Source organism: Condylura cristata, unplaced genomic scaffold (assembly GCF_000260355.1).
Source record: "Condylura cristata isolate star-nosed mole 26May11 unplaced genomic scaffold, ConCri1.0 scaffold00025, whole genome shotgun sequence".
In the NCBI taxonomy this organism is placed as follows: domain Eukaryota; kingdom Metazoa; phylum Chordata; class Mammalia; order Eulipotyphla; family Talpidae; genus Condylura; species Condylura cristata.
The window spans coordinates 24,433,819-24,458,613 of record NW_004567126.1 but is presented as its reverse complement, the minus strand read 5'-3'; the positions used below and the strand labels follow the sequence as shown (position 1 = coordinate 24,458,613).

The following is a 24,795-nucleotide window of genomic DNA, read 5'->3' as shown; positions in this document are numbered from 1 at the left end:
TTTTTCAGTAATATTTCTTTAAATAAATTTTCTATGTCTTTGTCTTCTCTGTCATCTCTATGATATGGATGTTATTTCTCCTTAAGTTGTCTCAGAGGGGCTCTAATACTGTTTTCACTTTAAAATTCTCTTTTCTCTACATTGTTCTAATTGCGTGTCTTCCAGCATTTTCAAGCTCATTAATTCTCTCCATTCTTCTATTTATCTGCTCTTCAGGATCTCCATTGTATTTTTTAAATCAGCTATAGTGTTTCTTCATTCTATTATTTCAATTGTAGCTGCCTCACATTTGTTTTATCTGTATTCTGTTGTTTTATGGCTGCTGTTGTTCTTTTTGAGTCTTTTAGGCAAATTTGGGGAATGCTGCCTTTTCTTAAATGGCTGATAATTATTACATTTATTCATTATTTGTGTTGAGTGACCATCACACCTTGAGGAACCTCCCAGAACTTAAGATTCTGGCCTATAGCAGACCATGCAGGGGCTTCACTGGAGTTGCAGGCTGAGGACTTTCCTGGGGTCAGCTGGTAGGGAAGGACAAGAGGCTAGAACATCACTATTTCTTAATTGAGGGCTTTCCCCTTTCCATACTTCCTCCATGTTCTGTTAATCATGTTCAGCGCCTCAGGTCCAGCAGAAAGGTTGTTGAGAGTGAAGATCCAGACATAGAGAAAGGGAAACACAATGGAGAACATGCCAAGAAAGTCAAAGACCATTTTCACCGCTTTGGGGAAAGTGACACCATTGTGAATAATGGTCATGGACCTCGACGATTCCAGGCTGACCTGAGTTGCGCTGCACTGGGAAGACATGGCCACCTTTCCCAAGCTCGGTCTGCTCTGAGAGCCCCAATAGGACAGGTGCTAAGTCAGCCAGGGAGCTGCTACAGACATCATCTCCTGGCTCCGCCCCTGTCCCCACTCCCCCCCATGCTCTCGGGAAGAAGAGAAAACAGCCTTCGTAATGATCTCGATCTGTTGAAATCATTCTCCATTTATTTAGATCATGTTCAATTTCCCTCAGCAGTGTTTTGAAATTTTCAGGGTACAAGTTTATTTTTTTGTTAAAAGTATCCATTACATATGTTACCTTACAATATCGTGCTCAAACATGCAGGCCTTGCAAAAAACAAAACTTAAAGAGTTAATGCGGTTTTACTTTTGATTTTAACACTGAACATTAGAGATTTATCCGCAGAGTTACCACCTTCTTTCAACATGAGTCTGAAAAGATCATTTTCTTTTTGACAAGCTAGAAAGCATCCTTTGTACAATGAAGACTCAAATTGCACCTTATCATGATGTCCTGGAACAGCTCTCTGGAAGAATATCATGGCGCTTTGTTCATCACTAATATCTTGAGGAGGATTCATTTCCTGTAGAAAAAAAGTTACTTAATTTTTTTTAAAGGACGCAAGCAAATGGAATATGTGAGTTTATTCTGAAGTATATCATTGCACAGGACTAAAGCACTTTTCATTTGCAAGCATTAAGGGGAAAAAAAAAATCTCTGCATATAAGAATACTGAGCTCTCTCGCTTAGCTCTGATGGCCCTTTCTTCACTGACTTTTCCACTTGGAACGTATATTCAGGTTTGTAGCCTCTGTTGTCCCCCAATTTATCCTTCTCTTCTCCCCCACTGAGTTAGTCTGTATCTGCTAAGAATGAAGTAGACACAGAAAAGACCCCAGTCTTTTGGGGTTAATGTTAGTTCCTTTCTTCTCCAGCCACACAACCAAAGACACCCACCACTTCCACTTTATAGGAAGTGGTAGGAATCTCAGCTTCCTTCAGTGGAATCTAGAACTGACATGGGCCTAGTATTTGTTCTATGGCAAGATTCTAGGTTCTTGAATTGTCCTGCTATATAGGCTTACTCAGTCTTCACTCCAAGCACTCCATTTTTATAGTAGTCTTGAATGTCTATTCTGAAGGTAGTCTATTGATAGGCCCCTTCTCTGGAAGGTCAAGTGCTGATTCACAGCTTCAGTCACAAGCTAGGCCTTTCTGAGCAATAGCTAGATCACCTGAAACTCCAATCCTGTTAGTCAAGTAACGACAGTATCGTTTGGACACTGTCTATTGCTGTTTATACCTACTTTTCAGGATGGAAATGGGAGGACTACCCAGGATTCTTCCCATGTTAATTCTGGAACCAGTAGACATTTAAACTTAATTTTGACCTCAAGATTCCCATGATGTTAACAAAAACTGAGAAATCTTCATATCCAAAATAGCAGTCCAGCACCTTCTTAAGATGCCTGACATGATCTGGGGGGTATCTTCAAATTTCTCAATAAGTTATAGAATTTATAGTTACAGAATTTATAGTCACAGCTCTTGATTTTTGTCAGTTATCAACAGGCGTGAGTTGATAAAAGTTTAAACTAGACACCTCCGCCCTCACTACCACATTAGTGACTTCTTGTCTACAGGGTATCAGGATTTGGGCAGAGACCCTAAGCTAGGGGAGTCAGTTTTGAGACTGAGCTGAAGTCTAAAATATAAGTGGGAAATACTACTTAGGCAAAACTTCAAAAGGTCTTGAAATATTGGAAAGAGATCTATAAACCAGTTCAAACAGCATGGAAACTTAAGCTGAAGATAGGGATGTAGCTAGATAGAACAGGTAATCATAGCTCCACCTTCCATTGTTGAAATCCTTGTTGGCTTTGGTATTGACTAGTCACAGCCACCATAACGGAGGATAAAAATGAACAATTCTTGCGACCCTGGAGAACCCACAACTTGGAAAACTCTCTCTGGTGAAACTTCAGTGCTCATAGGGGATCTCCAAATTGCAGGGTGAAGCACTTTGGTTGGAAAGAAGGGATGGCTAAGGAGTTTATCTGGAGGCATGCACTGATCTTACTGGGATTCAGGGCGGCTTTTTTTCTTCCTTTTCAATTGTCCCTTCACATGTCCACTAAGGTTCACTAAGTTAGTTACTACCTGTCAGTGGGCACTGGATGGCCTTGACACTTCTCTTTATTGGCAAACCTCCACTCAGGAAGTCTTCATGCAAAGGGATTTACCTTTAAAGCACTATCAATGGGGGCCCTCCTTGGTGGTGCAGCGGGTTAAAGCACAGCACTAGGAGGCTGAGGCCACTTCCTCATGAGTTCAATCCCTGCCTGCCCCAGAAGTGATCCACATGGCGTGTCAGACCTCTCCTGACCTGCCTGTTGCTCCCCTCAGCAGTGTGCTTCGTCAATCTGCCTGTTCTGCTCCCCACTCTGTCTCCGGTGAATCCTCTCACTGCCCCTGCACTTCTATCCTGCACCCCAGTTCTGTATGCATAGATAAATAAATCTTAAAAAAAAAACAAAAAACACTATCAATTGGTGAGAATCCCTTGGCTGCTTTGATTAGGAGGAAAGTTTTCTAGGTCAATCTGTAATTATAATTAGTGGTTCTTTAATAATAAAGGAGACAACAGAGAAAAATAATAATGGAGAAAGAAATGGAGACTTGGGGGGAAAAAGACAAAACCATGACTATAAATAATGATGTGTGGCTTTAAGATACACTCTGTTATTGCTTTTTCAGATAGTGTTGTTAATTTTATTCACTTAGATTGACATTAAAAATAGTATTCATCAGTGCCCTCCCTGGTGGTGCAACAGGTTAAAGTGCAGCACTGCAAGCGAGCCTCAGCCTCTTCAGTGCAGGTTCAACCCCTGCCCCGGAGGTGACCCACATGGCGCGACAGACCTCTCCTGACCCGCCCGCAGCTCCCCTCAGCAGTGCACTTCATCAGTCTACCTGTCCTGCTTCCCACTCTGTCTCTGGTGAATTCTCTCACCTCCCCTACACCTCTCGCCTGTACCCCAGTTCTGTATACATAAATAAGTATTTAAAAAAATAGTATGCATCATTGGAAAGCTGAATGATATAGCTTAGGTTCATGCAAGGTAGCAGGAGCACAGTTATAGATAAAATATAATCACAATTTAACAAGTTGAGGGTTTCAAGGACGATTGGCTTCCTTCTATGTAGCAGGACTTGTGCAGTGCTTAGCTATGGTACTTCACATGTGTTCTACATTATTATTTATCTATAGGTTGATTCATTAGAAGACACAGTTATTCTTCTTTCTCCCTATAGTAGAGTCAGGAAAACCATGATATTGCTATAGTAGGTTAAAAAGTTTGACAGTTTTTGAAAACTATCCATTTCAGTGGTTCTCTGCTTCTTGATATTCATGCCCTAGACAAAAGGTTGAACTGGGAATATATGAGTTTTCTAACTTTGCAGATAAACAAATTAGGGCTCAATCTTACCTTAAAGGTAGCTTTTCCCCTCTCTGTACAGAAGAGAGTAAACATTTTCTTATACTTCACAGAGATGGCTGTCGCCATACCTCTGGTGAAGCTGTCCTTGTATACACACATTATAAACTTGGTCTGGTCTTCATTTTCTGAAATAAACATTCATAAGGAAGAACGCTAGTTAAAAGATTTTTTTTTTTGGCAATTTAACTATTACAGAAATTACCAAAGGGGTAGTTTTTAATAGGTCTATCACGAATCTTCTGCACTATACACACACACACACACACAGATTTCTGCTAGTCAGCAGGAGACCATGCACACCAGATTACACATTCTTTCAAATACATTCAAGTGGGAGTGTGTTTTATAATACAAATGCAACAACTTTTTGAATATATATATTTTTTATTTTAAAGATTTATTTATTTATGCATACAGAACTGGGGTACAAGCTAGAGGTGCAGGGGTGGTGATAGGATTCACCAGAGACAGAGTGGGGAGCAGGACAGGCAGATCAACAAGGGGAGCAGCAGGCGGGTCAGGAGAAGTCTGCTGTGCCATGTGGGTCACCTCCGGGGTGGGGATCGAACTCGCATTGAAGTGGCTGCAGCTCACTTGCAGTGCTGCACTCTAACGTGTGCCACCAACAATATTTTGAATATTTTAGAGATACTCAAAATTCTAAGAGATAGCCTTTAACTTTTAAATGCTAAGTAAATTAAAAAATTTGTTTTAACTTAGTATTTTTTTCAATGGCATACATTCATTGTTTCAATTTTGTCTGAATTTATATATTTGGGATTCATATCTTGGAAGGCACCATGAACTTACTTATTTTCTAGGGCACTTGTGGTGGAAAAGAGACTCAATTGAAATACTTGTATATTTATTATTAGCTGTCCGGGATTAAGAATCCAACAGAGAGCTTATGTAGTTCGTGCAATTACAGTGAAGGGTTTGGTGATACAAATGTAGCCTCAGACTGCTGTGACCTCAGCAATATCCTTGTCAATTTTTACCCCAACTAAAAAATATGGCAAACCTACAAAGTTTCTTTATAAGTAAAATTGTTATTATTCCTATGACTTTATCACAGGAATGATGAAGTCTCATGGTCAAGTTGATTAAAGAAAAAGGTAGGCAATAAATGGGATGGAAAGCAGCTTGCTAGTTTCATGTTTGTAGACATACGTATATGAATATATGCACGCATGGAGGGAGGGAGGTAAGGAAAGAGAGAAAGAGGTGGGGAGAAAGAAAGGGAGAGAAATACCTTCACATTCATAATCAGTCATGTCTTCAAACACAGCCTGACATCTGTTGTCAAAGAAGAGAACTTGGTTGTCCACATCGCGAATGACTGAGACTCTAGATTCAAGCTTGCGGAAGTAATCTGATTCCAGGTTTTCTACAATGCACAATAAATAATAATTTATTTCTAAAATCACAAATAGGAAATCTATATGGTTTTCAAAAACTATTAATCACTCTCCTCTCTTCCAGTGGCATCCTCTGTATCTTGTTATCACCTCTGGAAACTTGCATTCAAATATACTTCTTTCTGACCACAATTTTCATTGTTTTAGTTTTCTTAAGCTTTTACTCTATTTCAGAGTCCTCCAGCCTCCTCATTTGTGCATTTCCTCCCTACCTGAATTTTTCTGTTTTCTGTTCCTTGCCTATACAGTCTAACATTTTGTTGACCCTTTGTCTCTATCTTGAATCTCTGACTCACCTTTCCTTCCAAATCAGGCTGCTGAGTATAAACAGGTACAGAAATGTGCAAATCGATGTTACTCCACATACATCAATTCTCAAAATGATCTCCTTTCTCTCTTTTCCATTGTGCATATCTTCTCCATCAATTGTACCCCATCCCTCTAGCCAGCCTCCAGCCTCTTCGCCTTTCAACAGCCAGGCTTCTGGAAAGTATCATTTCCTTACTTTCTATCCACCCCTCTACTCATTGCCTCCATCTCCATTTTTCCATCAAATTACTTTCACTGAGATAACTGAATTCCTGGTTGCTAATTGCAATAGATATTTTCCAGCTCTTAATTTTCAAGGCTACAAAATTCAACAGTACCTATTACTTCCATTGTGAAGTACTCTTCTGGGATTGTGTGACACTTTCTTGGTTCTTCTTTTCCTCTTAGGTTATTCTGTTTCTTTTCTTTATCAGCTTTTCCTTCTATTGCATTTTTAAATGTAGATCAGTCCTTGGCTTTTATGTTCTCACTCTGCATACCTCCTCTGATTTATCTTTTTTTATTTCTACAGTTTCTGATGCCATTTCTATCTACAAGCCTCCTATATGTACATCTGCAACCCAAATTTTTACTCTGAGCTCAGAATCATATATTTGAGTCTTCTGGACAGTTCTACAAGGATGTCCCACAGATAAAATCCAAAACTAAATTTATCATCTATCTTCATCTTTGTGTTGTACCTTTTTATTCTTCTTCTTGTGTTTCCCATTTCATGTAGGCAATGAAACTATCTGTGTGAAAAAACACTACCTATTTCTCTCTCTCTCTTTCTAAATCCAACGCCAGCCATGTCCTGCTGATTCTTCCAAGTATTTCTAAAACCCCATTCACAGCTCTTCATCAGCACCGCACTGTGTCTAGTTTAGTTCATGTTATCACAGCGACTACAACAGTTGACTAGTAATTGGACCTGCCCCTTTCTGTCCCCACATCTGTTCTTTTTACTGAAGTCAGAGGAATCAAAATTCGATTTTAGTTAAAACTGAAATTCAGAGATACGATTATATTGCCTCTGAATTTGAATGAGGCACATGGTCACACAGAATAAAGATCTATCTGCCAGATTTCCTTGCAGTTGGTGTGGCCACATGACTAGAATTGATGTGTACACATTCTAAGGGAGCAGGCCTGTCTTCCTCTCCTTTCGAATTCTTTCTTGATAGCTGGGATGCGGACCCAGGAAGTGCAATGATGATGTGTGAGTGTGAGAATGAGTTCAACAACTAGGGAAAGATGGAGTAACAAGAGAGTGGGAATAAGAGATTCCAGCGTCATCAGGCTGCACCCAGCTAAGCTAACTCTGAACTGCCTTCGTGAATGTTTGTTTGAATGAAATATTTATGATTTTATACAGTAAGTATAGTTTCAGATTTCCATGTGGCAGCAAACAAATCTCTATCCTAATTACACACATTGTGTTTAATGAATCACTGTTACCCCCAAAATAAGTTTCAAATTCCATTTGAATTTGATTCTTGGAATAAGAAACCCTTCTTGAGCTATACCCTATTTATTTATCATTCTGCTCTCACTGTTCACCTGTTCCCACTCTAATTCTGTTCTGCCTTGCTTTCTTTCACATCTTGGTCTTTGGATGTGATCCTCTGTTCAGATACCTTCTCATGGCTAACTCCTATTGACTCTTCAAATCTGTTCCTTCTTCAAAGTGCCTCCCCATAATCTACTGCACCAATTGTATAGATGCCAACTTTTACTGAATTAAATATGTGGAGAGTAGAGCAAACTTTAAGAAACACTGAATGGTAAGTGAATTATATCTCAAAGCTAGGGGTGGAAGAAACATGAAGGGACATTGTTTTTTCAAAAAGTTGCTGTTTTCTATTTCTAGTCCAGTCAGTATCACCTTGAGAATGAGGAAGAGCTGCCTTTCAAGGAAAAGTATGAAAAACTAATGACACAGAGTCTGAGGGTCTGTTAGATGAGAATTGGTTAGATATGCATATGATCCTCCCTGATGCCAGAAAGGCAAGTTCTCGTAAGAGTGATTCACTCTTATAGTTCTGCTTGCTCCTTCCCTATTTTCTCTACTGTCAGAATTTTCTGACTCCTGGGAGTCTCCTACGCTTCTTTCTGATGCATTTCTGAGAGAGATTTGGAGAAGATATATATTCTTAATTTTGGACAAGTCTGCTGCTTCTACCCCTTTGTTCTCTATAAGTGAGAAGATCCATACCATTCTGCTAATCTGAGGATCTATATAACAGGAGAGGTCTATTTTGCAGATTCTAAGAACTGGAGAATTTTTTAAGGTTTAGAGATTCATACTTTGTTAGAGGCTCTTCTTTATATCCCTTTATGATCATCTTTCTCCCAAGGCTGTGCTATCGAGTCCACATGCTTTTGAGGGAAGAAGAACTTCCCAAATAGATTGGCAGCCATTTCTCTCCACTAAGAATGGTGACATGATGTATGGGATGCTTACTCAGAAAGCTATTTACTTTGCAAAGAATGAGAAACGTTTATACTTTACCATCATTTTCAGCTAAAGGGGGAAAAAAGAGAGAGAAATTATGGTAAGTTTTAAACTCAGAATCTCAACTCACCTTAGTCTTTCATTACTCTTTTCTGCCACTCCCCAGTCTTTAACTCCTATCTTACCAGTGATGGCCGTTGCTGGCCTCTAACAGAAATATTATATCATCATCCAAAAGGTCTCATAAAATGTTCATTAGATTTGGCATGGGAAGATAGATATAAACCCAAATTCAGCATTTATAAATTAAATTTGTAGCTAAAAATAAATACAAAATGATGGATTTTACGCTAAAATTTCCTGCATTAAGGGAAAGTCACCTAAGGTCTTTAATGAAACTTCCAAAACAAATCAAACTTTCAAACAAAATCAAACTACCCACAGGAGATTAATCATAAGCATTTATTTTTATTTGTCAAATATATTTACATAAAATGGTGTGACTCACAGAACTCTAGATTTATAGTATCTCTTACATAGCTGCCAAGTTGTTTTGGGAAACTGTATTCCCTAAACACACCCAGTTTTGTGGGGTCCTGTATGTGTCTGCAGCCACCTGCTACTACTAATAAAGGGTCATGACATGCCATGGGACAAGATTCTGGGGCTTTGACTATATTATGGCTAATTTCTCAAAGTCCAATAATTTTTCTGCGAAGAACATCACTAGTATTACACTGGAATTTTGTGACAATAAGGAGTCACTTAAAAGTTTGCATCACAATACTTTTTTAATTGAATATATTTATCTGAACCCTGATTTTGGCCTATTGCCTTATACTTACCTTCAAAATAAAGAGTATTGTTAATAAATTTCATTTTCACAAAGTTGATGCAGTTGTCGTCTAGTACTTCAGCAGACATCTTTACCCCTAGTGGAAGCAACGAATCATCTGCTAAGAGGTTATGATTGTTCTTTTTGCTCAAAAGGAATCTTTTACTACTTACTGCCTTGTACTGTCTCCAAATTCAGAAGGCAATATCAGCCCATAATTTGATGAAAACTCTGATGCTGGGAGTCTTGACCTTAAGAATATGGATTTACAAACATTCTTTTGGAAAACACTAGATATTTGAAATCTGGAAAGCATTTTCTAATTGAACGATATGCTAAAGGGTGGATAAGGGTCCACTATTGAATGGAATGATTGTTCTAGTAATTTTTTTTAGCAAATATAAATATTTTATCAATTTAATGAAAGGATACCAGCAATACATCTAATTCTATCCTTCACTGAGACTGGCTCTATCTTACAGCCAATGGATATCTGTGCGTGAGAAGCTGAGTGTTTGTGCCTTCACTGTCTAAGTGCTAAGGGTGAGGCAGTGATAAAAAATGGTGTTTCCGCCTGGGAGTGGGGGCAGGGTGGAAGGAGGCTGAAAGGGCCCTGGCATCTCAGGGCCGCCTTTCTCCCAGGGCAGCAGCAGTTTTTGACCTGGAGTCTGGACTGTACTGTGCCTTTTACAAAAGTCATAGATAAATACAAGCATTGATACAAAAAGCCAAATATTTGAAATTTTGAAAATATTAGAAACTCTTCTTTCTGTTTTTCTCTGTCCTACCTTACTTTAATACGGTGTGTTCCCCTCCAGATTTTTGTCTATGGAGCAAGAGTTCTAAATTTGGGAAAACTGTGAACTTAGGTGGGAAAATTATATATTTTTTTTCCACCAACTTGTGGAAATTCAGCTGCTTCTTCCATTAGGATGTGGGAAGAAAACCACAGATCTCAGTAGTACCTGTGACAGTCACTGATGGAAATTCTTATTTCTTGTGGGTGGTCATTGCTGCAAAGATCTTGAAATATGGTTTAAATTCACTAGTACTTTGCAACAGATGCAAGCTATATATTGTATAGCTTGTAGATCTTGTTAATTAGTCTTGTTACTGGTTAATTAATGTTAATAAAGAAATGCAAACTATATTGAAATTAGTTAAAAGGATTTTTTTCATAACCCTATTTTAATATAATGGTTTCCTTTATTCTGAAGTATTTAGTTTTACACATTAAAACATTACTCTCAGAAGGCATCCATGGACTTCACCAGACTGTCCACGCCACAGAAATAATTAAAAGCCCTTCTTTAGAATCTAAAAGTACTTGGGGTTCCCATTCAATTTTTTTCAAGCAATTTTTTCAAGAGTTTAAACATACATGGTAGAGGAAGCATGAAATTAAAGTCCAGTTGAAAAAACTTAATCCAAATTAAGCTAACCCAAAATATTTGTTAGTTGGCAGCTATTTTAGCAGTTTTATTTCTAGATTCATTTCTTTACACATATCCAAGTGTGGATAGTTACTGAATTTATGAGATATGATCTGTATCAATTGGTAAAATAATGGCTATAGTAGTCTTGTCTATAACCTTTATCATGATGAAGTGCATACATAGTTTGAAATTAATTCACCCCCAAAGTACGTAGTAGTCAGAAAATTAGCTGAAATTCGTAGTGTTCATCACAGTGAGCGTTAGGTGGTCAGTGAGTCAGCAGATTTAGAGAAGTACACAGTTACATTAAAAACATAAACAGTCTGCTGAACCCACTGACGCCGCTGCAACTCTGGCCTACAACCCAGTTTTTCTATAAATAAGTAAATTCTTAAAAAAAAAGACAGTCTTTGAATTCAATCATCCATGAATTATTCACCGAGTATCAGGTATGGAGCTAGAAGTTGACTAATCACACAGGAATGAGACTTGACCCCTTTCACCCATCAGTGGGAATGCAGTGGGAGAGCACAAAACAGTGTCCCGGTGGTGTAAGAGCCAGTGCACAAGAGATCCTCTCTGTGTCAGGCAGAGTTGGAGAAGCTCCTCCCAGGATGTGCTGCTTTGACAGAGAGGCAGGCATTTTCAAAACGGGGGTTGGGGTGGGGTGGGGAGCCCTCCACAAAGAGAGCACAGAGTGAGTAAATGCCAGGAAGCAGGGAGACCATGGCTTTTTGGGAAGCCTTATCATTTTCCACCGTAATTAATGCAAATGAAGTCACATTGTGTAGGAAGAAGGCACTTGTGATCTCACATAATTCAAGATTCAATTTTCCTAGGGAATAAATATAAGTGATGTGCGGAGATACCCTTGGAGTACATAAATCTACAGCAATCAAAATGTATTCCTACTTTTTTTTTTTTAGCTTTCTCAACATTATTACTAATGCTTTGCAAAGTGCTTTCCATAAACGGCATATCATGGTCATGTTTTGACTATTTTGTTATTGTTTTCTTGCATCTAATTTTTCTCAAGTGATTTTTGGAGATTTTTGCAACACAAGCAGTAATAATACTCCTTAGCACTTTGTTAACATTGTCATCAGATATAAAAGTACTTAAAATTATAATAGTAGCGAATGTTTAAAAAAAAACCCACAATAGTCTGTATGTCTCAAGAGCTTCTGACATATTTATAGAAGAGCCCAGCTTACATAATAGTTTCCAGGTTAAGAGACACTTCTATGTGGCAATAGTGTTGACAGCTCATAACTCACTTGGCTTACCAGCTTTTAAATTATGTCATTATAGGTGAATTATTTAATTTGGAGATCACATATTTCCATTTTGTCAATAAGGTGAGAACATTACTTTTATCCTGCCTATTTTATTTCACATAAAATGCAACTTATGTTATAGTTCAGCTTGACAGAAATCTTCTCAGAGACCTGCTTAAAAATAAAGCAGAGAGTTTAAATCTGTTCTGAAAAAACTCTTGACATTTTAAGTAGGAGAAAGACATGGTCAAATTTGTTTTCAAAAGCTCACTCTGGTAGAATGTACAGAATGGGTTTCATGGAACAAGATCGGAGAGAGGCCAAAAGACAATTTTGGAAGCATTTTAGCAGTTAATGTAAAAACTAAGCAGGCCGTTGACCGAAGCAGTGGCTATGGGAGTGATGCAGCTCTAAACTGTGGCTGTGTGCAAAAGGGGAGACCGATGGATTCCAGAGAGAGTAAACAGCAGGGGTTTTGAGTTGATTGGTTGTGGGTTACATAGAAGAAGGAATAATTGAGGATGATTTCAAAGTTTCTGACTTGGGTAAGTTGTCCAGTGACTAACCCTCGTTAACTAAGAACTATGTTATAAGTAACTAAGTAACTTCATTCACTAAGAAAATAGATAATGAAAGATAGGCTGGAGTGGACAACTGCAGTTTTTCAAGTGTAAGACGGAAGTCCTAGAGATCCTTTCTCCAGAAGGGAGAAAGGAGTTTCAAGAAGTGGCTACATGAGATCGGAAGTTGTAGAGCCCACAATTTAGACACAAGCTTCAACTTGTTTGCTGTTTTTGGTCGTTGGGAAGGCTTTCATTTGTTTTTGTTTTTTCCTTTGGTTATTGTGAAGTTTTGGCATGGTAGAAATTTGAGGAAAGTGGAGGTAGCAGAGGATAGGCTGACAATGACCCAGAACAGAGGGAGTGGTGGTGGTGGGGCAACAGATAGGACAGAATTCAAGCTGTTCTTTCCGAGAGTTTGGCCATAAAGTGAAGAGATCGGGTGGTAGCTACTGGGGGAAAGTAACTTGCAAATTTCAACTTCCAGTTCCAAATCCCCAGGTCCAGCTGTAAAATACTAAATTACTTTCCCAAAATACTTCCAAATAATCAATCCAAAATTGAGACCTTGATGTTCTTCTTGACCCCTCCCCCATCTCATAGTAGGTTATGTCAGAAATCTCCCTAGAATTTGGTGTCTCCACCAATGTAGTTTTAAATCAAATCACCATCACTTGGATTGTCTTGGACTAGTCTCCAGTGTGGTTTTGTTGCCTACTGACATCCCTAAACTCCATACTGTTTCCATTTATTCCCCTGCAGGCCTGGACTTTCCCTGCATTTGGTTTTTTCTGCCAATTCCCCTTTGATTCTTTGAGTCTCAAAAATCTCCTCTAGGAAAACTTCCCTGACACCTCACTTTCTAGGCATTTTCTCTTCAGTGTCCCATTCATACTACCGAAATAGTTCTTACTACCCTGGCTTCATATTACTTTGATTACGATAGGTTGGTCCAGCTTCAGTTTGAGTTTTTTTTTTTTTTTTAAAGACTTCAACATCTGGAAAGAGGTTATATACAATAGGAGTTCAATCCATATCACAGGAATAATTTTTGATATGATAAACATTGTTGCCACAGTAGTGTGAAGAGAGACTGGTAGAATTTTTCTTTCTGCTTTAAAATTTTCATTTCATCTGAAAGCTGGTGAGGAAGAGAAAGGAAATGAGGAAAACTGAAAACAAATGAAAAAAATAGAATAATTTCTTTAATGTTCTTCCCTTTATTTTCTGGTAGTTTTTTTTTTTTAATTTCATGTCTTTATTTTGACTTCATGTTTTAATTTTTCTCCCTCTGTGATTACAGCCATTGTGTCTCCTTTCCCCTTCCCCCCCATTTTTCCTCTGCTTCTTTTTCATTTGTGCTCCTTTGATTTTTTTTTTTTAACTCTGATTTATGGAATTTATTCCATTTAGGAAGCACAGATTATTGACTTTTTACAAAGGAATGAAACAACTATTTGAAAAAGATCTTCCTAGGAGTATGCAGTGACAATTCATTTTTTGAAACAAAAGAAAGTTTAGTTATGGCAGCCTTGACAACTAATCAGAACTAATCATTAAATGATGATGTAAATCAGGTCAAGTCACTTAATTCCCAGTGTCAGTTTCCTCATTTGGACAATGAAGAAGCTCTTAAGGTCTTCCTAGCTCCAGCATTCTGTAACTAAGTATTAAAGTGAAGGTTGTAAGAATGGTCTACCCATCCACATGTGGTATGCCTGCGTAACCACTTCCTCATAATTCTAAGATAACACATATTGATTGAATATTCATTATATAAGCAGCACTGTTAAGCTATTAGCTTAAAAATACTAATACATTAAAAGTAAAAATATCTTGAACTTGAAAAGCAGCTATAATTAGGTTTAGCTTTTCTGTGGCATTCCAATTCTGCAGAATAGTTTTGGAATGAAGTAAGGAAGCATATTACCTAACTCCCTAAAATCAGGTGATCATCTTAAAAGCATCAGTATCAAAATCTAACTTTTCAGTTCTAAAAATCATTGTTTTTTTGTTCTTGAAAATTTTGCCATCTTTTATGTGTATGTGTGGGGAAGTGGCAAAGGTGGGGGGGTGGAAGAGAACTTAAAATTATTTAACCGGGCCCTCCCTGGTGGCGCAGCGGGTTAAGGCACCGCACTAAGAAGCTGAAATCACTTCCGCATGAGTTTGATCCCCACCTGCCCCGGAGGTGACCTCTCCTGACCCGCCCGCTGCTCCCCTCAGCAGTGTACTTTGGTGATCTGCCTGTTCTGCTCCCCACTCTGTTCCTGGTGAATCCTCTCATCCTCCGCATCTCTGGCTTGTATCCCAGTTCTGTATGAATAAATAAATAAATCTTTAAAAAAAATTATTTAACCAACCACTAACTATAGACGTAAAGCAAAAAAAAATCCAAAAATGAGATTTAAGTGTTTGGAATTGCTTTATGTGAAAAGAGAATTCAATGTAATCTTAAAGAATTCTGAAGATTTGAATAGATGAGAAGGTCATGGAAGATCATTTATGTGGTAATTATAATAATTTTGTGGAATCATTTTATGAATATAGTGGAAGAGTCCTGATGTTCTCCAGGGAACATGAGATAAGGTGGGCTTAGTATATGGCAGGCTTTTGAAGTTAGAAGAGTTTGAATCTTACAGGCAATTGGAAAACCCTTTGGATATTCACTGTGTGTATTTTCACAAGCTATGAATTTACTATATGAAATTACTAAATGGGTTACTAAATGAAACTGAGAATTCATGTAAGAAGTCATATTATTTATGTAGGGATATTATGAACAATTAGATTAAGAAAATATATTTTGAAGGAAGATTTAATAGACTTTGAAATAGCTGGATATATATATGAAAAGAGGGGTTTAAGAGTGTCCTAATTTTGTTAGTCATACTCCCAGATATTTATTCAGTCCTTTCCTTTTCGTGAGATAAAATTCTTGTGAAGCCTATAGTTGTTAGCAATTATAACCCAACCTGAGGGTGCAGATGCAGTTTATGCAGTTTCTATAAAGATCATCACTCTTTGGTAGTTTTTTGGTTCACATTTTAATTAAAGAGGCCCTTAAAAGAAGCTTATTTATTATTGCAAAGAAGCGAGAATTGAGGGGTTCATGTGGTTCAAAGCTACTTTTATAATTTTAATAATTATAAATAGTCATATAAAATAGACACAATGCATGTAATCATTATTGGTTTTAACTCTTATTCTCTCGCTAGTGTACAGTAATGTACTACAGACTCCATTCTGTGTGGTATTGCAGAGGCTGGCACAGAAGTTAATGAGAATATGTCTCGGGTCAGACATAAAAGAGATCTGTAAAAATCAAAACCTATGACATTCTTCGCTGTAAATGTTTTGGAAATACATAGTTGTATAAAGGCAAAAATTTCTATGCCAATATGTGATGTGTTCATCATTATTTTAAAATAAACTAATAGATCATTATCTTTAAAACATTCTCATTTTTAATTATAAATACAGTAAATAACCCAGAGAAGCAAAAACTTTTCAGGGTCCTCAATAGTTTTTAAGAGGGTCAAAAAGTCATGAGACCAAAAAGTTGAGAACATCTGCTCTAAAATAATAATCTCCAGTGTGGCTACAAGAGAATTTCTATCCTGACTTTGCAAGGTTCCTTTTTTTTTTTTTTTTTTGCTGAGTCCCTTTACTGACTGCCCATCATCGTGATGTCAGAGAGGACTTAAATTTCTCCCTGTCGCTTTTCTAGTTTATTTATCTCTAGTGACCATGCCTGGGTTTCTAAAGAGAGGAATAATCTTTCTTACCGTGCTCAATACGAGAGGAAGCGACCCGAGGAGTGTGAGCTGTCTTTCCTGTTCTTGATGCTGTACCGACCTAGGAAGGTGGCAAACTCTGAGGCCGCTGGAGCAGGAATGCATTGGCGAACAGAACGCATCGCTTAAGTGGCATCCAGAGAGGAAGCAAACGAGAGGGCGGAGACTGCCGGCAGCCTCAGCCCGCCTGCAAACCTGAAAACGTGGGCTTTTTTTTTTTTTTTTTAGAGCAGTAAAACTTGAAATAAGTGTCAGGGAATACGAGTGTATCTTTTAATGTCTAAATCACTAGTTGAATGATGTTAGATCTTTTGAAGTTGGAGTTCTGGCTCTTCAAAGCTATTACCTCTTTCAGAAGTTACTTTTAGGCATGAGACTTTCTACTCACACTTCAGCACAAAACTTTTTTCTTCCTATCTAACAATGCGAAATAATTAGTCCTATTAGAGGAATTTCTGTAATGTAACCAGAGCACCTAAAATGCAACTTTGAAAAAGCAGAGTAAAAACGTCACAGTCCTAAAAATCATTAGCAAAAATTTTCTTAAGACAATTTTTTCTTAAACACGTTTTAAATTGTATCACCTTGCTAGCAAGCGGATTAGCAAGGTGACTTGCTTTTGTGTTTCCCTTTTGCCACAGGAAACAGTATGAAAAAAAGAGGCAAGAAACAAAATGTTTACTTTTTTTTTCATTTTTCATATATTTTTAAAATAATATTTTATTTTTACATCATTTTGTGCCTTTTCCCATCTCAGTTGTAATCCCCATGGGCTTTCCATCACCAAATCACCCGTGTGCCATCACGGTCCAGTGTACTTCCCCCCCAACCCCCCATTTTTGATCCCATAAAATGTCTCTGGTATATAGTTGTTCATTATATTACTACTTTCCCCTCTGGTCCTTTACTTTACCTTTTCTTTATGGCTTATTTCCCTAAGCATTATCCCTTTCAGTTCCATCCATGTTGCTGCAAAAGGCATGTGCTTATCTTTTTTGATTGCAAAATGTTTACTTTTACTGCTTGGGTTTTTGGTTTTGTTTAACAAGATAGGGCTTTCACTTTATAAGCTCATACAAACATCTTGTCGCAGCACTGATTACAAAGATAGTCTGTGGCAGGATGGCAGGGAGGTGTGGTGCTTTACCAGAAGAAGGGAAAATAGCACCTTAAAGCGGTTTATGACATGTTTGAAACTGATGTAGCAAGTTTTGATCCTCCAGCTACAGCGTTCAATTGAAAACATGGACTCAAAGGCTGATCTGAGGCAGCACACCCAAAAAGTTAATTTGAAAAGGTTCATTGTCAAATTTTTCCCCCTTCATCTGCAAATAGGTAGAATGTATAGTTCACCCGCTCTTAGTTTTGAAGCATTTACTTTTTTCCTTGTCCTGTTCTTTTCCTTATCTCCAAGCCTGCCTACTTCTTGGAGTAGTTTTTGAAAGCAAGACGAGGTGATGACAGACCTTTGGATATTTTAAAGCACTTCACAACTCTAATCCTCCATGCTCTTGCACTTTTTACTTGCTGAGTTTGTAGGATGGAGATAAGATTTTAAAAGTCAAACAAATGTCATTGGTGGTCTCAATCTGATATATTAGGGGGATTTAGTTTCATAGAAATATTTTAAATACTAGGTAAGTGTTCACCTATTATACAATGCTGGGAGAGGAATTAGAAAAGTATTTCCCAGACTCTTGGATTTAAGGGCTGTCAAAAAATGATGATGACGATGATGAAGAGATAAACATTAGGTGGATAACTTTATATTTAACCAAGTAGGGGCAATGATAATCTAAAAATCTTTGTTTCATTTCATGGAAATTTTAAGCCAAGAAGTCGGGAGGAACACAATTTCATGACAAAACACAACTCTCTGCCTTTATGAAAAAAGCATTCTTTTTCCTCATTTTTTTCCCCTCATTTTTGCAGAAAGGAGGAAGATTTCATCACAGACTGCGATCAGATCTCAGTGATTAGGTTCCTTTAAAGACTGTCAATTATTGCATCACAAGCACCTAGTTTTATTAAGTGACTCCATTTCACAATATTAGCGAATCAACTTAAACTAGGTGCTGATTTTCTAGGCACTAATTTAAAAAGCAGTCGACATTTTTCACAGCCAATAAACACAAGCAACTTATCATTTAACAATGTGAAAAATAGTAATATTTACATGTTAAATATAATTTGCTAAGTTGTAAGACTGTGTACTTGAATTTATGGAGGGATGTTATTGACCTTTGTTTTATGAGGTGATATGCCTTTTATCTTCCCCCATCGATTAACTGGGCATACCTTTAGAATGTCAGTCTTTGCAACTGCAGGTCAAAGTCGCGAGGTTAGAGCACTCAGTGACACTCAACACATGTTTGTGAACATAGACGCTGCCCTGTAAGTCATCTAAACTTAAGAATTTTCTAGAAGGGCATGATTCCGAAAGTCTGCAACAATGGAAAGGAGGTGAATGAAAAGCTCTGGATTTGGAAGGCCCGCTTCCGGCAGGGGGAAATGAGGTTTAAACTTTTCCTTTAAATAGACCATGTAGTCTAGGATGTAATCTTTGCTTAAAAGAGGTACTATTTTGTGTTGCTTTACTGAGATGCCAAGTTTTAGGGCCACACTCTCGTCTTGCCCCTATAATTCTTCCCGTTCTTGTGAAAGCAATCTCAGAATTCCTCCTTCTTCCCCAAACATGAGAAGGCGGGGAAAAATTGTTCCGTGGAGATTCCCAGTCAGGTGCACGAAGCTGATGAGAACCATTCCCTAGGAGCGCGGGAAGGTTCCGGGCGGGCTTCTAGAAGGCTCTGGGGGAGCTTCTGGAAGGCAGCCGTCACGTCACGTGGCTCGCGCGCTGCCTGCTGGGAGCACCCTCAGCGTCTGCGCACAAGCGCACAAGCGCGCGATTGCTCCCCTCATTCCCAGGCGCTCACTGGCGAGCACCGTCACGAAGACACCGCGGAGCAGCTAGATTTTGGGGAGGTGTTGGCGGTAGGGGCGCCGCGAGAGTATCAGTGGGTTGGAAGCTAGTCGGCCAGAAGGGGAAAGAGTCCTCCTTCGAGGGCCTTTAGTTGGGCGTGGGGAGGGGGCATAAAGCGAGGGGTAGGTGGGAAATGGGGGCAGGTTAAATGGCCTGGGGGGCCAAGGCGGAATTGTGAAGGAACTAACTGACTGGAAGACAAAGGTTGCCTGAGGCCGGGCGTAGGAATAACTGACTGGAAGACAAAGGTTGCCTGAGGCCGGGCGTCGGGCTTGGTTGTGGTCAGTGGCCAGTGCCTCAGTGGCCGCCATGGGTGTGAGAAACAGGACGTGGCTGCGCTCGCGACTGACCGGGCCTGACAGGATGGGGCTGAGGCCCTCGGTGGAGCTAGAAAATTTTCACAGGCAGAGTTAGCCAATTAGAGACTTTTTTTTTTTATTTATCTGACCCACACGCACATTTGGTGACTGAGAGATTAGAAAAGCTGTGGGAAAGGGAAAGGGAAGAGAAAAAGGGAAGAGAAAGAACGTCGCAGCGTCGGTTTCTCTGAAACATTTGCCCACGCTCCTCGGCGGGTTCACTGCTGTGCACGGGAGGTGCCTTCTGTGCAGCCCTAGTGTAGGGTGCGGTGGGGATGACCCCCACGAACACGGCGGTGGTTTGTGGCGGCTGTTTTTCTGAAATTTGTGAGAGCGGCCAACGGGGTGGATCTGCGGAGTCCACCAGGTGATAGCGAAGTTGCTCTAGAAGCCAAGGAAAGTGACGGGTGCGCAGACAGGGCCCCTCGTCTCTCCAGGGTTCCAGGGTTCAGCAGTTTTCTTTAAGTTTAATTTTCAGGCTCCTGGGGGAAAATCGGCCAGGATTTACTGGGAAGTAATTTAAAGGTCAGAGTTGGCTCCGGGAAACGAAGAGGAGAAAGCGATCGGGCACTGGTGTAGCTTAGCCTTACTTGTTTTGTTGCTGCGTGGTCGTCCACCTCTCTTCTGGTTTCACCTTTCGGGAAAGTGAGCTTGAGTGAGGTGAACGGGAACATTGATTTCCAATTAAGACTGCTGAAAGGGGAAGACTTTAAGATGCAGCTGGAAATAAGACTTAAGTGCCCGAGACGAGACTGGCTGACGGTTCGGAGAGGGGTAGTTGAAGATTCCGGAGCGGTAGATGGAGATGTAGGGTTTGGGCCCTACCATGGAGCTTGATTTTATTCAGGAGCAATGAATATTCAAAGGGAGGTTTTTGACATAAGGGAATGCAGTAATTAGCGCACTGAAGGATTACCCAGCCCACGGGATGGTGGGTCAATGAGGGGGCATTCTGTAGTTTACATAAAGGACAGTTAATGGTAACCTGAATTAAGAGTGCCAGGACTAGTGGAAAGAAAGAGAAGAATTCAGAACTGTGTGTAGTTTGCATCTGACTTAAACATTGCTCTGGATTTTGCAGCTCTTGCCTCCATAATATGTCAAGTTACTTTGTAAAGTCTGATGCTAGAAATTGCAAGAGACCAAGAGAATCGGAGGTAATCGATATGCTCTTGCAGCCTGAATCTTTTATTCTATTTTATTTTGACATGCTTACTTTTGATTAATGGAGTTTAATGTTTTTATATTCCCAGAACGGGTAATGTCCCAGCAGGAATTAAATTGCCTTCTAATACTTTTTACTAAGTGAAGGCCTTCCAGAAACTGTTGGGAGATCGCTTTATGGTAATATGTGGTCTGAGACAAAAGTGGGTCTTTGTAATACATTCTTAGAATAATTATCTTGCTGTATTTGACAAATGCAGTAGGTAGGTATAAGGCTGCTGGTTTATTTTCGGAAAAGCATTGATTGTATTTTTTTTCATTACTACTTCCACCAGCTGATCTGTTTGCATTTGGGGCTTTATTTGTTCTCTAATGGATTACCTTATCTTACACAATTTTGTGGGTGTGTGGCTCTTGTTCAAAAACGAAAGTTTTGCCCTATTGCTATGGGCACATCTAGTAGTTTAAGAGACAGGAAACTTTTTCAAGATCTAATTTAAAACCAAAATAAAATTTAGTATGTTTGACTGGTGCTCGTGTGCCAAAAACTTCCCTTGATAATTACAGAATTTCTAATAACTAATCAGGACGTTAGATATCACCAGTTCATTCATCATTGTTTTGTTATAAACCTAAGAGGAGAAAATCCCAAACCCAGGAAGATATAATTCCTAGCTTGTTTGCCTTTTTAAAAAAGTAATGTGTATGTCCTAAAGGCGCTTGTTTACTGTTTACCTATATTCCTTACTTTCTTCTATTATTAGCCTCACATGCCAGATAGTCCACAGCAGTCTTCTCTTGGGAAGTCAGATTCCTTTCGCCCTGGACTATTTTTTAAAGATGAAACCCTAGATAAAGATTTAAATGGTGATGTATAAAATGCTCTATTTTCTCAACATTAATTTTATGATACAGAAAGCTTGTTACAGTTACATAATTGTCTCATTGATTTCTTTTCAACAGAATCGAGCAAGGAAATTAGTTTAATGCTGGTTGCTTATGCAAAGATCTTAAGGCAAGTGTTTATGATGTAGTCCCTTGAGTCTTTTAGAAAAAGTTTTCGTCTTGAATTTCTGTAATAGGAAGTTCAGTTTAGTGGCTGTAAAACCTATCCAGTAATTACAATTTTGGAGTTTTTTATTCTATTTTTAAAAAATAGTTATTTTCAAAGAGTAACCCAAATTTTTCCACTAAATATCCTTTACCTCCAGAGTTAATAGTAGGCCAAATCTACCTTGGTCTCCAATTTAGATGATGTAACTTGAAATTTTAGGCAAAATTTTAGGCAAAATGTATGCCTAACATACATTTGTTTGAGAAAAATGCAATTTGGTGAACTTAATGATAATAGTAGTAACATTAAAGATAAATATATTTAGGCAATATTTAAATTTTATCTGTATGTTTGAAAACTGAATTTAATCTTTTATTGACTTGAGTTGATCATATTTTATAAATTATTATACTAGAGAGTCATTGCATTTAATTATGACTTGTGTGTGGCTATTAAAATAATGTATATAGTTAGTATGAGAATGATAATGAGTAAGATATACTTTCTGCTGTGTGAATAGACTACATAGCAAAAAATATTTGTGGGGCTAATTTAACTTTTGTTGAATAGTATAAATTAATCAAGCTTTTGTATACACACACTTTTAAATGAAGTTACTAATATAGCATAATAAAAACAGGACTGTGATGTTGTATTTATAGGTTATAGCTATGTAGTTTAATGTTAAACTTTTTTTTCCCCCATTAGTGAGAGAGCAGAAGTAGATGCATCTTATATTGACGAGCTAGATGAACTCTTCAAAGAAGCCAATGCTCTTGAAAACTTTATAGTACAAAAAAGAGAATTCCTGAGACAGAGGTTTACAGTGATTGCAAATACACTGCATAGATAAGATTGTGTACTTAAAATAAGCTGAGAATTTAAGCCATTATTGTGGTAATGAAAGAATGGCATTTATGCTCTCCAAGTTTTCTAGTTGTTAAAGAGCATGTCTGCATTAAACGTAGAAAGGAAAGCTCCTTAAATTTCTTTTCTGGATTTAAAAGGAGCTTTAAATTGGGTATTAATATGAAATCTGTAGCTTTTCTTTTAAAGGTCAAATATTTGGCATGCTTTATGAAAGTGTAACTCAAAATATATATGGATTCTTTTTTTCTTACACATTCTGGCCTTTCTTAAATTTCTAAAAGGAGTCTTGATGAGTTAAGCTGATATTGTTTAACAATATTGCAATCTTTCTTTCAAAGTAGTTTGTTTAAATTGCAGATAGCGTTGGAGACAGTTTTAAAAGTCTTTTATGGCTTAATGTGACATAAAAAAATCCTTAAAATTATTAAACCTTAAAATGCATTTTCCATTTTCCAATATGTAATAAAATGTAACTGTATTAATGCTACTTAATATTACATTTTGATTATTTTTGCTATTATTATACATGGCTAATAAAAATTCTTGGTCTAAAATTACTTTCTTGTGGTAAAAGCAGTAAAATAAAAACTAGAAATTACTAAGCAGAACCTTATATGAGTTGATTTTTTTCACGTATCAACTAACTCACTGGTACTGTGAATGTATTATGTTTAGAAACCTAACAGCAGTTTGGTATGAAATAAAGAACAGTAGTCTACAATAAAAAAAAATTGGTGGTTAAGCATAAAAAAATATTGTTTGTAGAGGGGTATACTTCTGGCACAGGAAGGGTTAGGCAATGAGTAAATAACTTTACTGGCCCATTATCATTTAAAAATTGTTCCTGAGTTATTTTTTCTAAGCATTTATTATTAACATGAGACTGACATTGTTTTAGACTGAATTTCACAATATACTGGCTACATAGTGAATGTGTCACAGTTTAGCATCTGTTTCTTTCTGGGTATAAGGTTCAGAGAATAGATTTGATCATTTTATTTTGTATGACTTGAGATGGGACTAGGGAACTGATTACTTGAAGATACTGTATTGAAATTTTCCTGTCTTTTTAATAACAAGGCTATCTAATTTTTCTTACCTAGCAATTGGTAAAATTATTGCAGTTTCTGGTACTTTTTTATCTTTGCTTTCCAGAAATAATCCCTATATGGTCAGGTCTTTAAATTAGCTATTGAATTTCATTTACTACTATTGTTGGTATTTTAATAACTGTATTTATAAGTATCTGGTTTATTTTAGGTTTTGTGTCACTTATATTTGCTTGTAATTGTATATAGTTTTTATATTATTTCTGGGTCATCAACTTAATGGAAATTTGTAATGGTGGTTTTTTTTCCATGGAAGTTTAAAAATATTCACCAATAAAAGCAATTTATGCCAGCGAGTTTTGGAAGGGTAGTGATTCTGTTTAAGATATTTTATTTTAATTTATTATTCTGTTCAGCTTTTACTTTGCATCAGTTTTACTTTTTTCCTTGAATGTTACCAGTTTCAAATGTTACCAGTTTATATTTTGATGTTTCTAAATATAACTGTATTGTTTCTTTCTTATCACCTGTATATCTGTTGCTGTATCTCTTTTCATGAAAAACAAACAAGTTTATTGCTCTTTCTCCCTGACACAAAAACTGAAGTCTGGCGAACTGATTTCAATTCAATGTGTTTACCTGTCAGAACAGCTTCCTCCTACAGAAACTATAATAGTTCCTGAAAGCCTAAATAATGTTTTATTTTTAAAATTTCTTTATTTATGCACACAGAACTGGGGTTCAGGCCAGACGTGCAGGGGTGGTGAGAGGATTCACAAGAGACAGAGTGGGGAGTAGAACAGGCTGACTGATGAAGTATACTAATGTGGGGAGCAGCGGGCAAGCCAGGAGAGGTCTGCTGCGCCATGTGGATCACCTCCAGGGCAGGGATCGAACTCATACTTTAGCTTCTTAGTGCTTTGCTTTAACCTGCTGC

General features: G+C 37.9%; 2 protein-coding genes across 2 annotated transcripts; one reads left to right on the top strand and one right to left on the bottom strand.

Moving 5' to 3' along the window:
• Positions 1–1,026: 1,026 nt before the first annotated feature.
• Positions 1,027–16,508, bottom strand: IL18 (interleukin 18). Its single transcript, XM_012729482.1, has 6 exons — positions 16,374–16,508; positions 9,323–9,409; positions 8,535–8,546; positions 5,548–5,682; positions 4,284–4,420; positions 1,027–1,375 (listed from the first exon to the last, which is right to left on the bottom strand). The coding sequence occupies exons 2-6, from the start codon at positions 9,399–9,401 to the stop codon at positions 1,136–1,138; spliced, it is 603 nt and encodes a 200-aa protein (XP_012584936.1). The 5' UTR covers positions 9,402–9,409; positions 16,374–16,508; the 3' UTR covers positions 1,027–1,135.
• A 4,310-nt stretch (positions 16,509–20,818) lies between these two features.
• LOC101636931 (testis-expressed sequence 12 protein-like) lies at positions 20,819–22,792 on the top strand. The gene is made up of 4 exons (XM_004689262.1): positions 20,819–20,878; positions 21,650–21,752; positions 21,849–21,900; positions 22,648–22,792. Exons 1-4 carry the CDS (start codon positions 20,819–20,821, stop codon positions 22,790–22,792), a joined length of 360 nt encoding a protein of 119 aa, XP_004689319.1.
• Positions 22,793–24,795: the final 2,003 nt, after the last annotated feature.

Coding starts and splice junctions, on each gene's coding strand:
- LOC101636931 (XM_004689262.1), top strand. CDS start 20,819: ATGTCAAGTTACTTTGTAAAGTCTGATGCTAGAAATTGCAAGAGACCA. Junction 20,879..21,649: donor AGAGACCAAGAGAATCGGAG/GTAATCGATATG, acceptor TTCTATTATTAG/CCTCACATGCCAGATAGTCC. Junction 21,753..21,848: donor CCTAGATAAAGATTTAAATG/GTGATGTATAAA, acceptor TCTTTTCAACAG/AATCGAGCAAGGAAATTAGT.
- IL18 (XM_012729482.1), bottom strand. CDS start 9,401: ATGTCTGCTGAAGTACTAGACGACAACTGCATCAACTTTGTGAAAATG. Junction 4,421..5,547: donor GACTGATTATGAATGTGAAG/GTATTTCTCTCC, acceptor TGTTTATTTCAG/AAAATGAAGACCAGACCAAG. Junction 1,376..4,283: donor GGGGAAAAGCTACCTTTAAG/GTAAGATTGAGC, acceptor TTTTTTCTACAG/GAAATGAATCCTCCTCAAGA.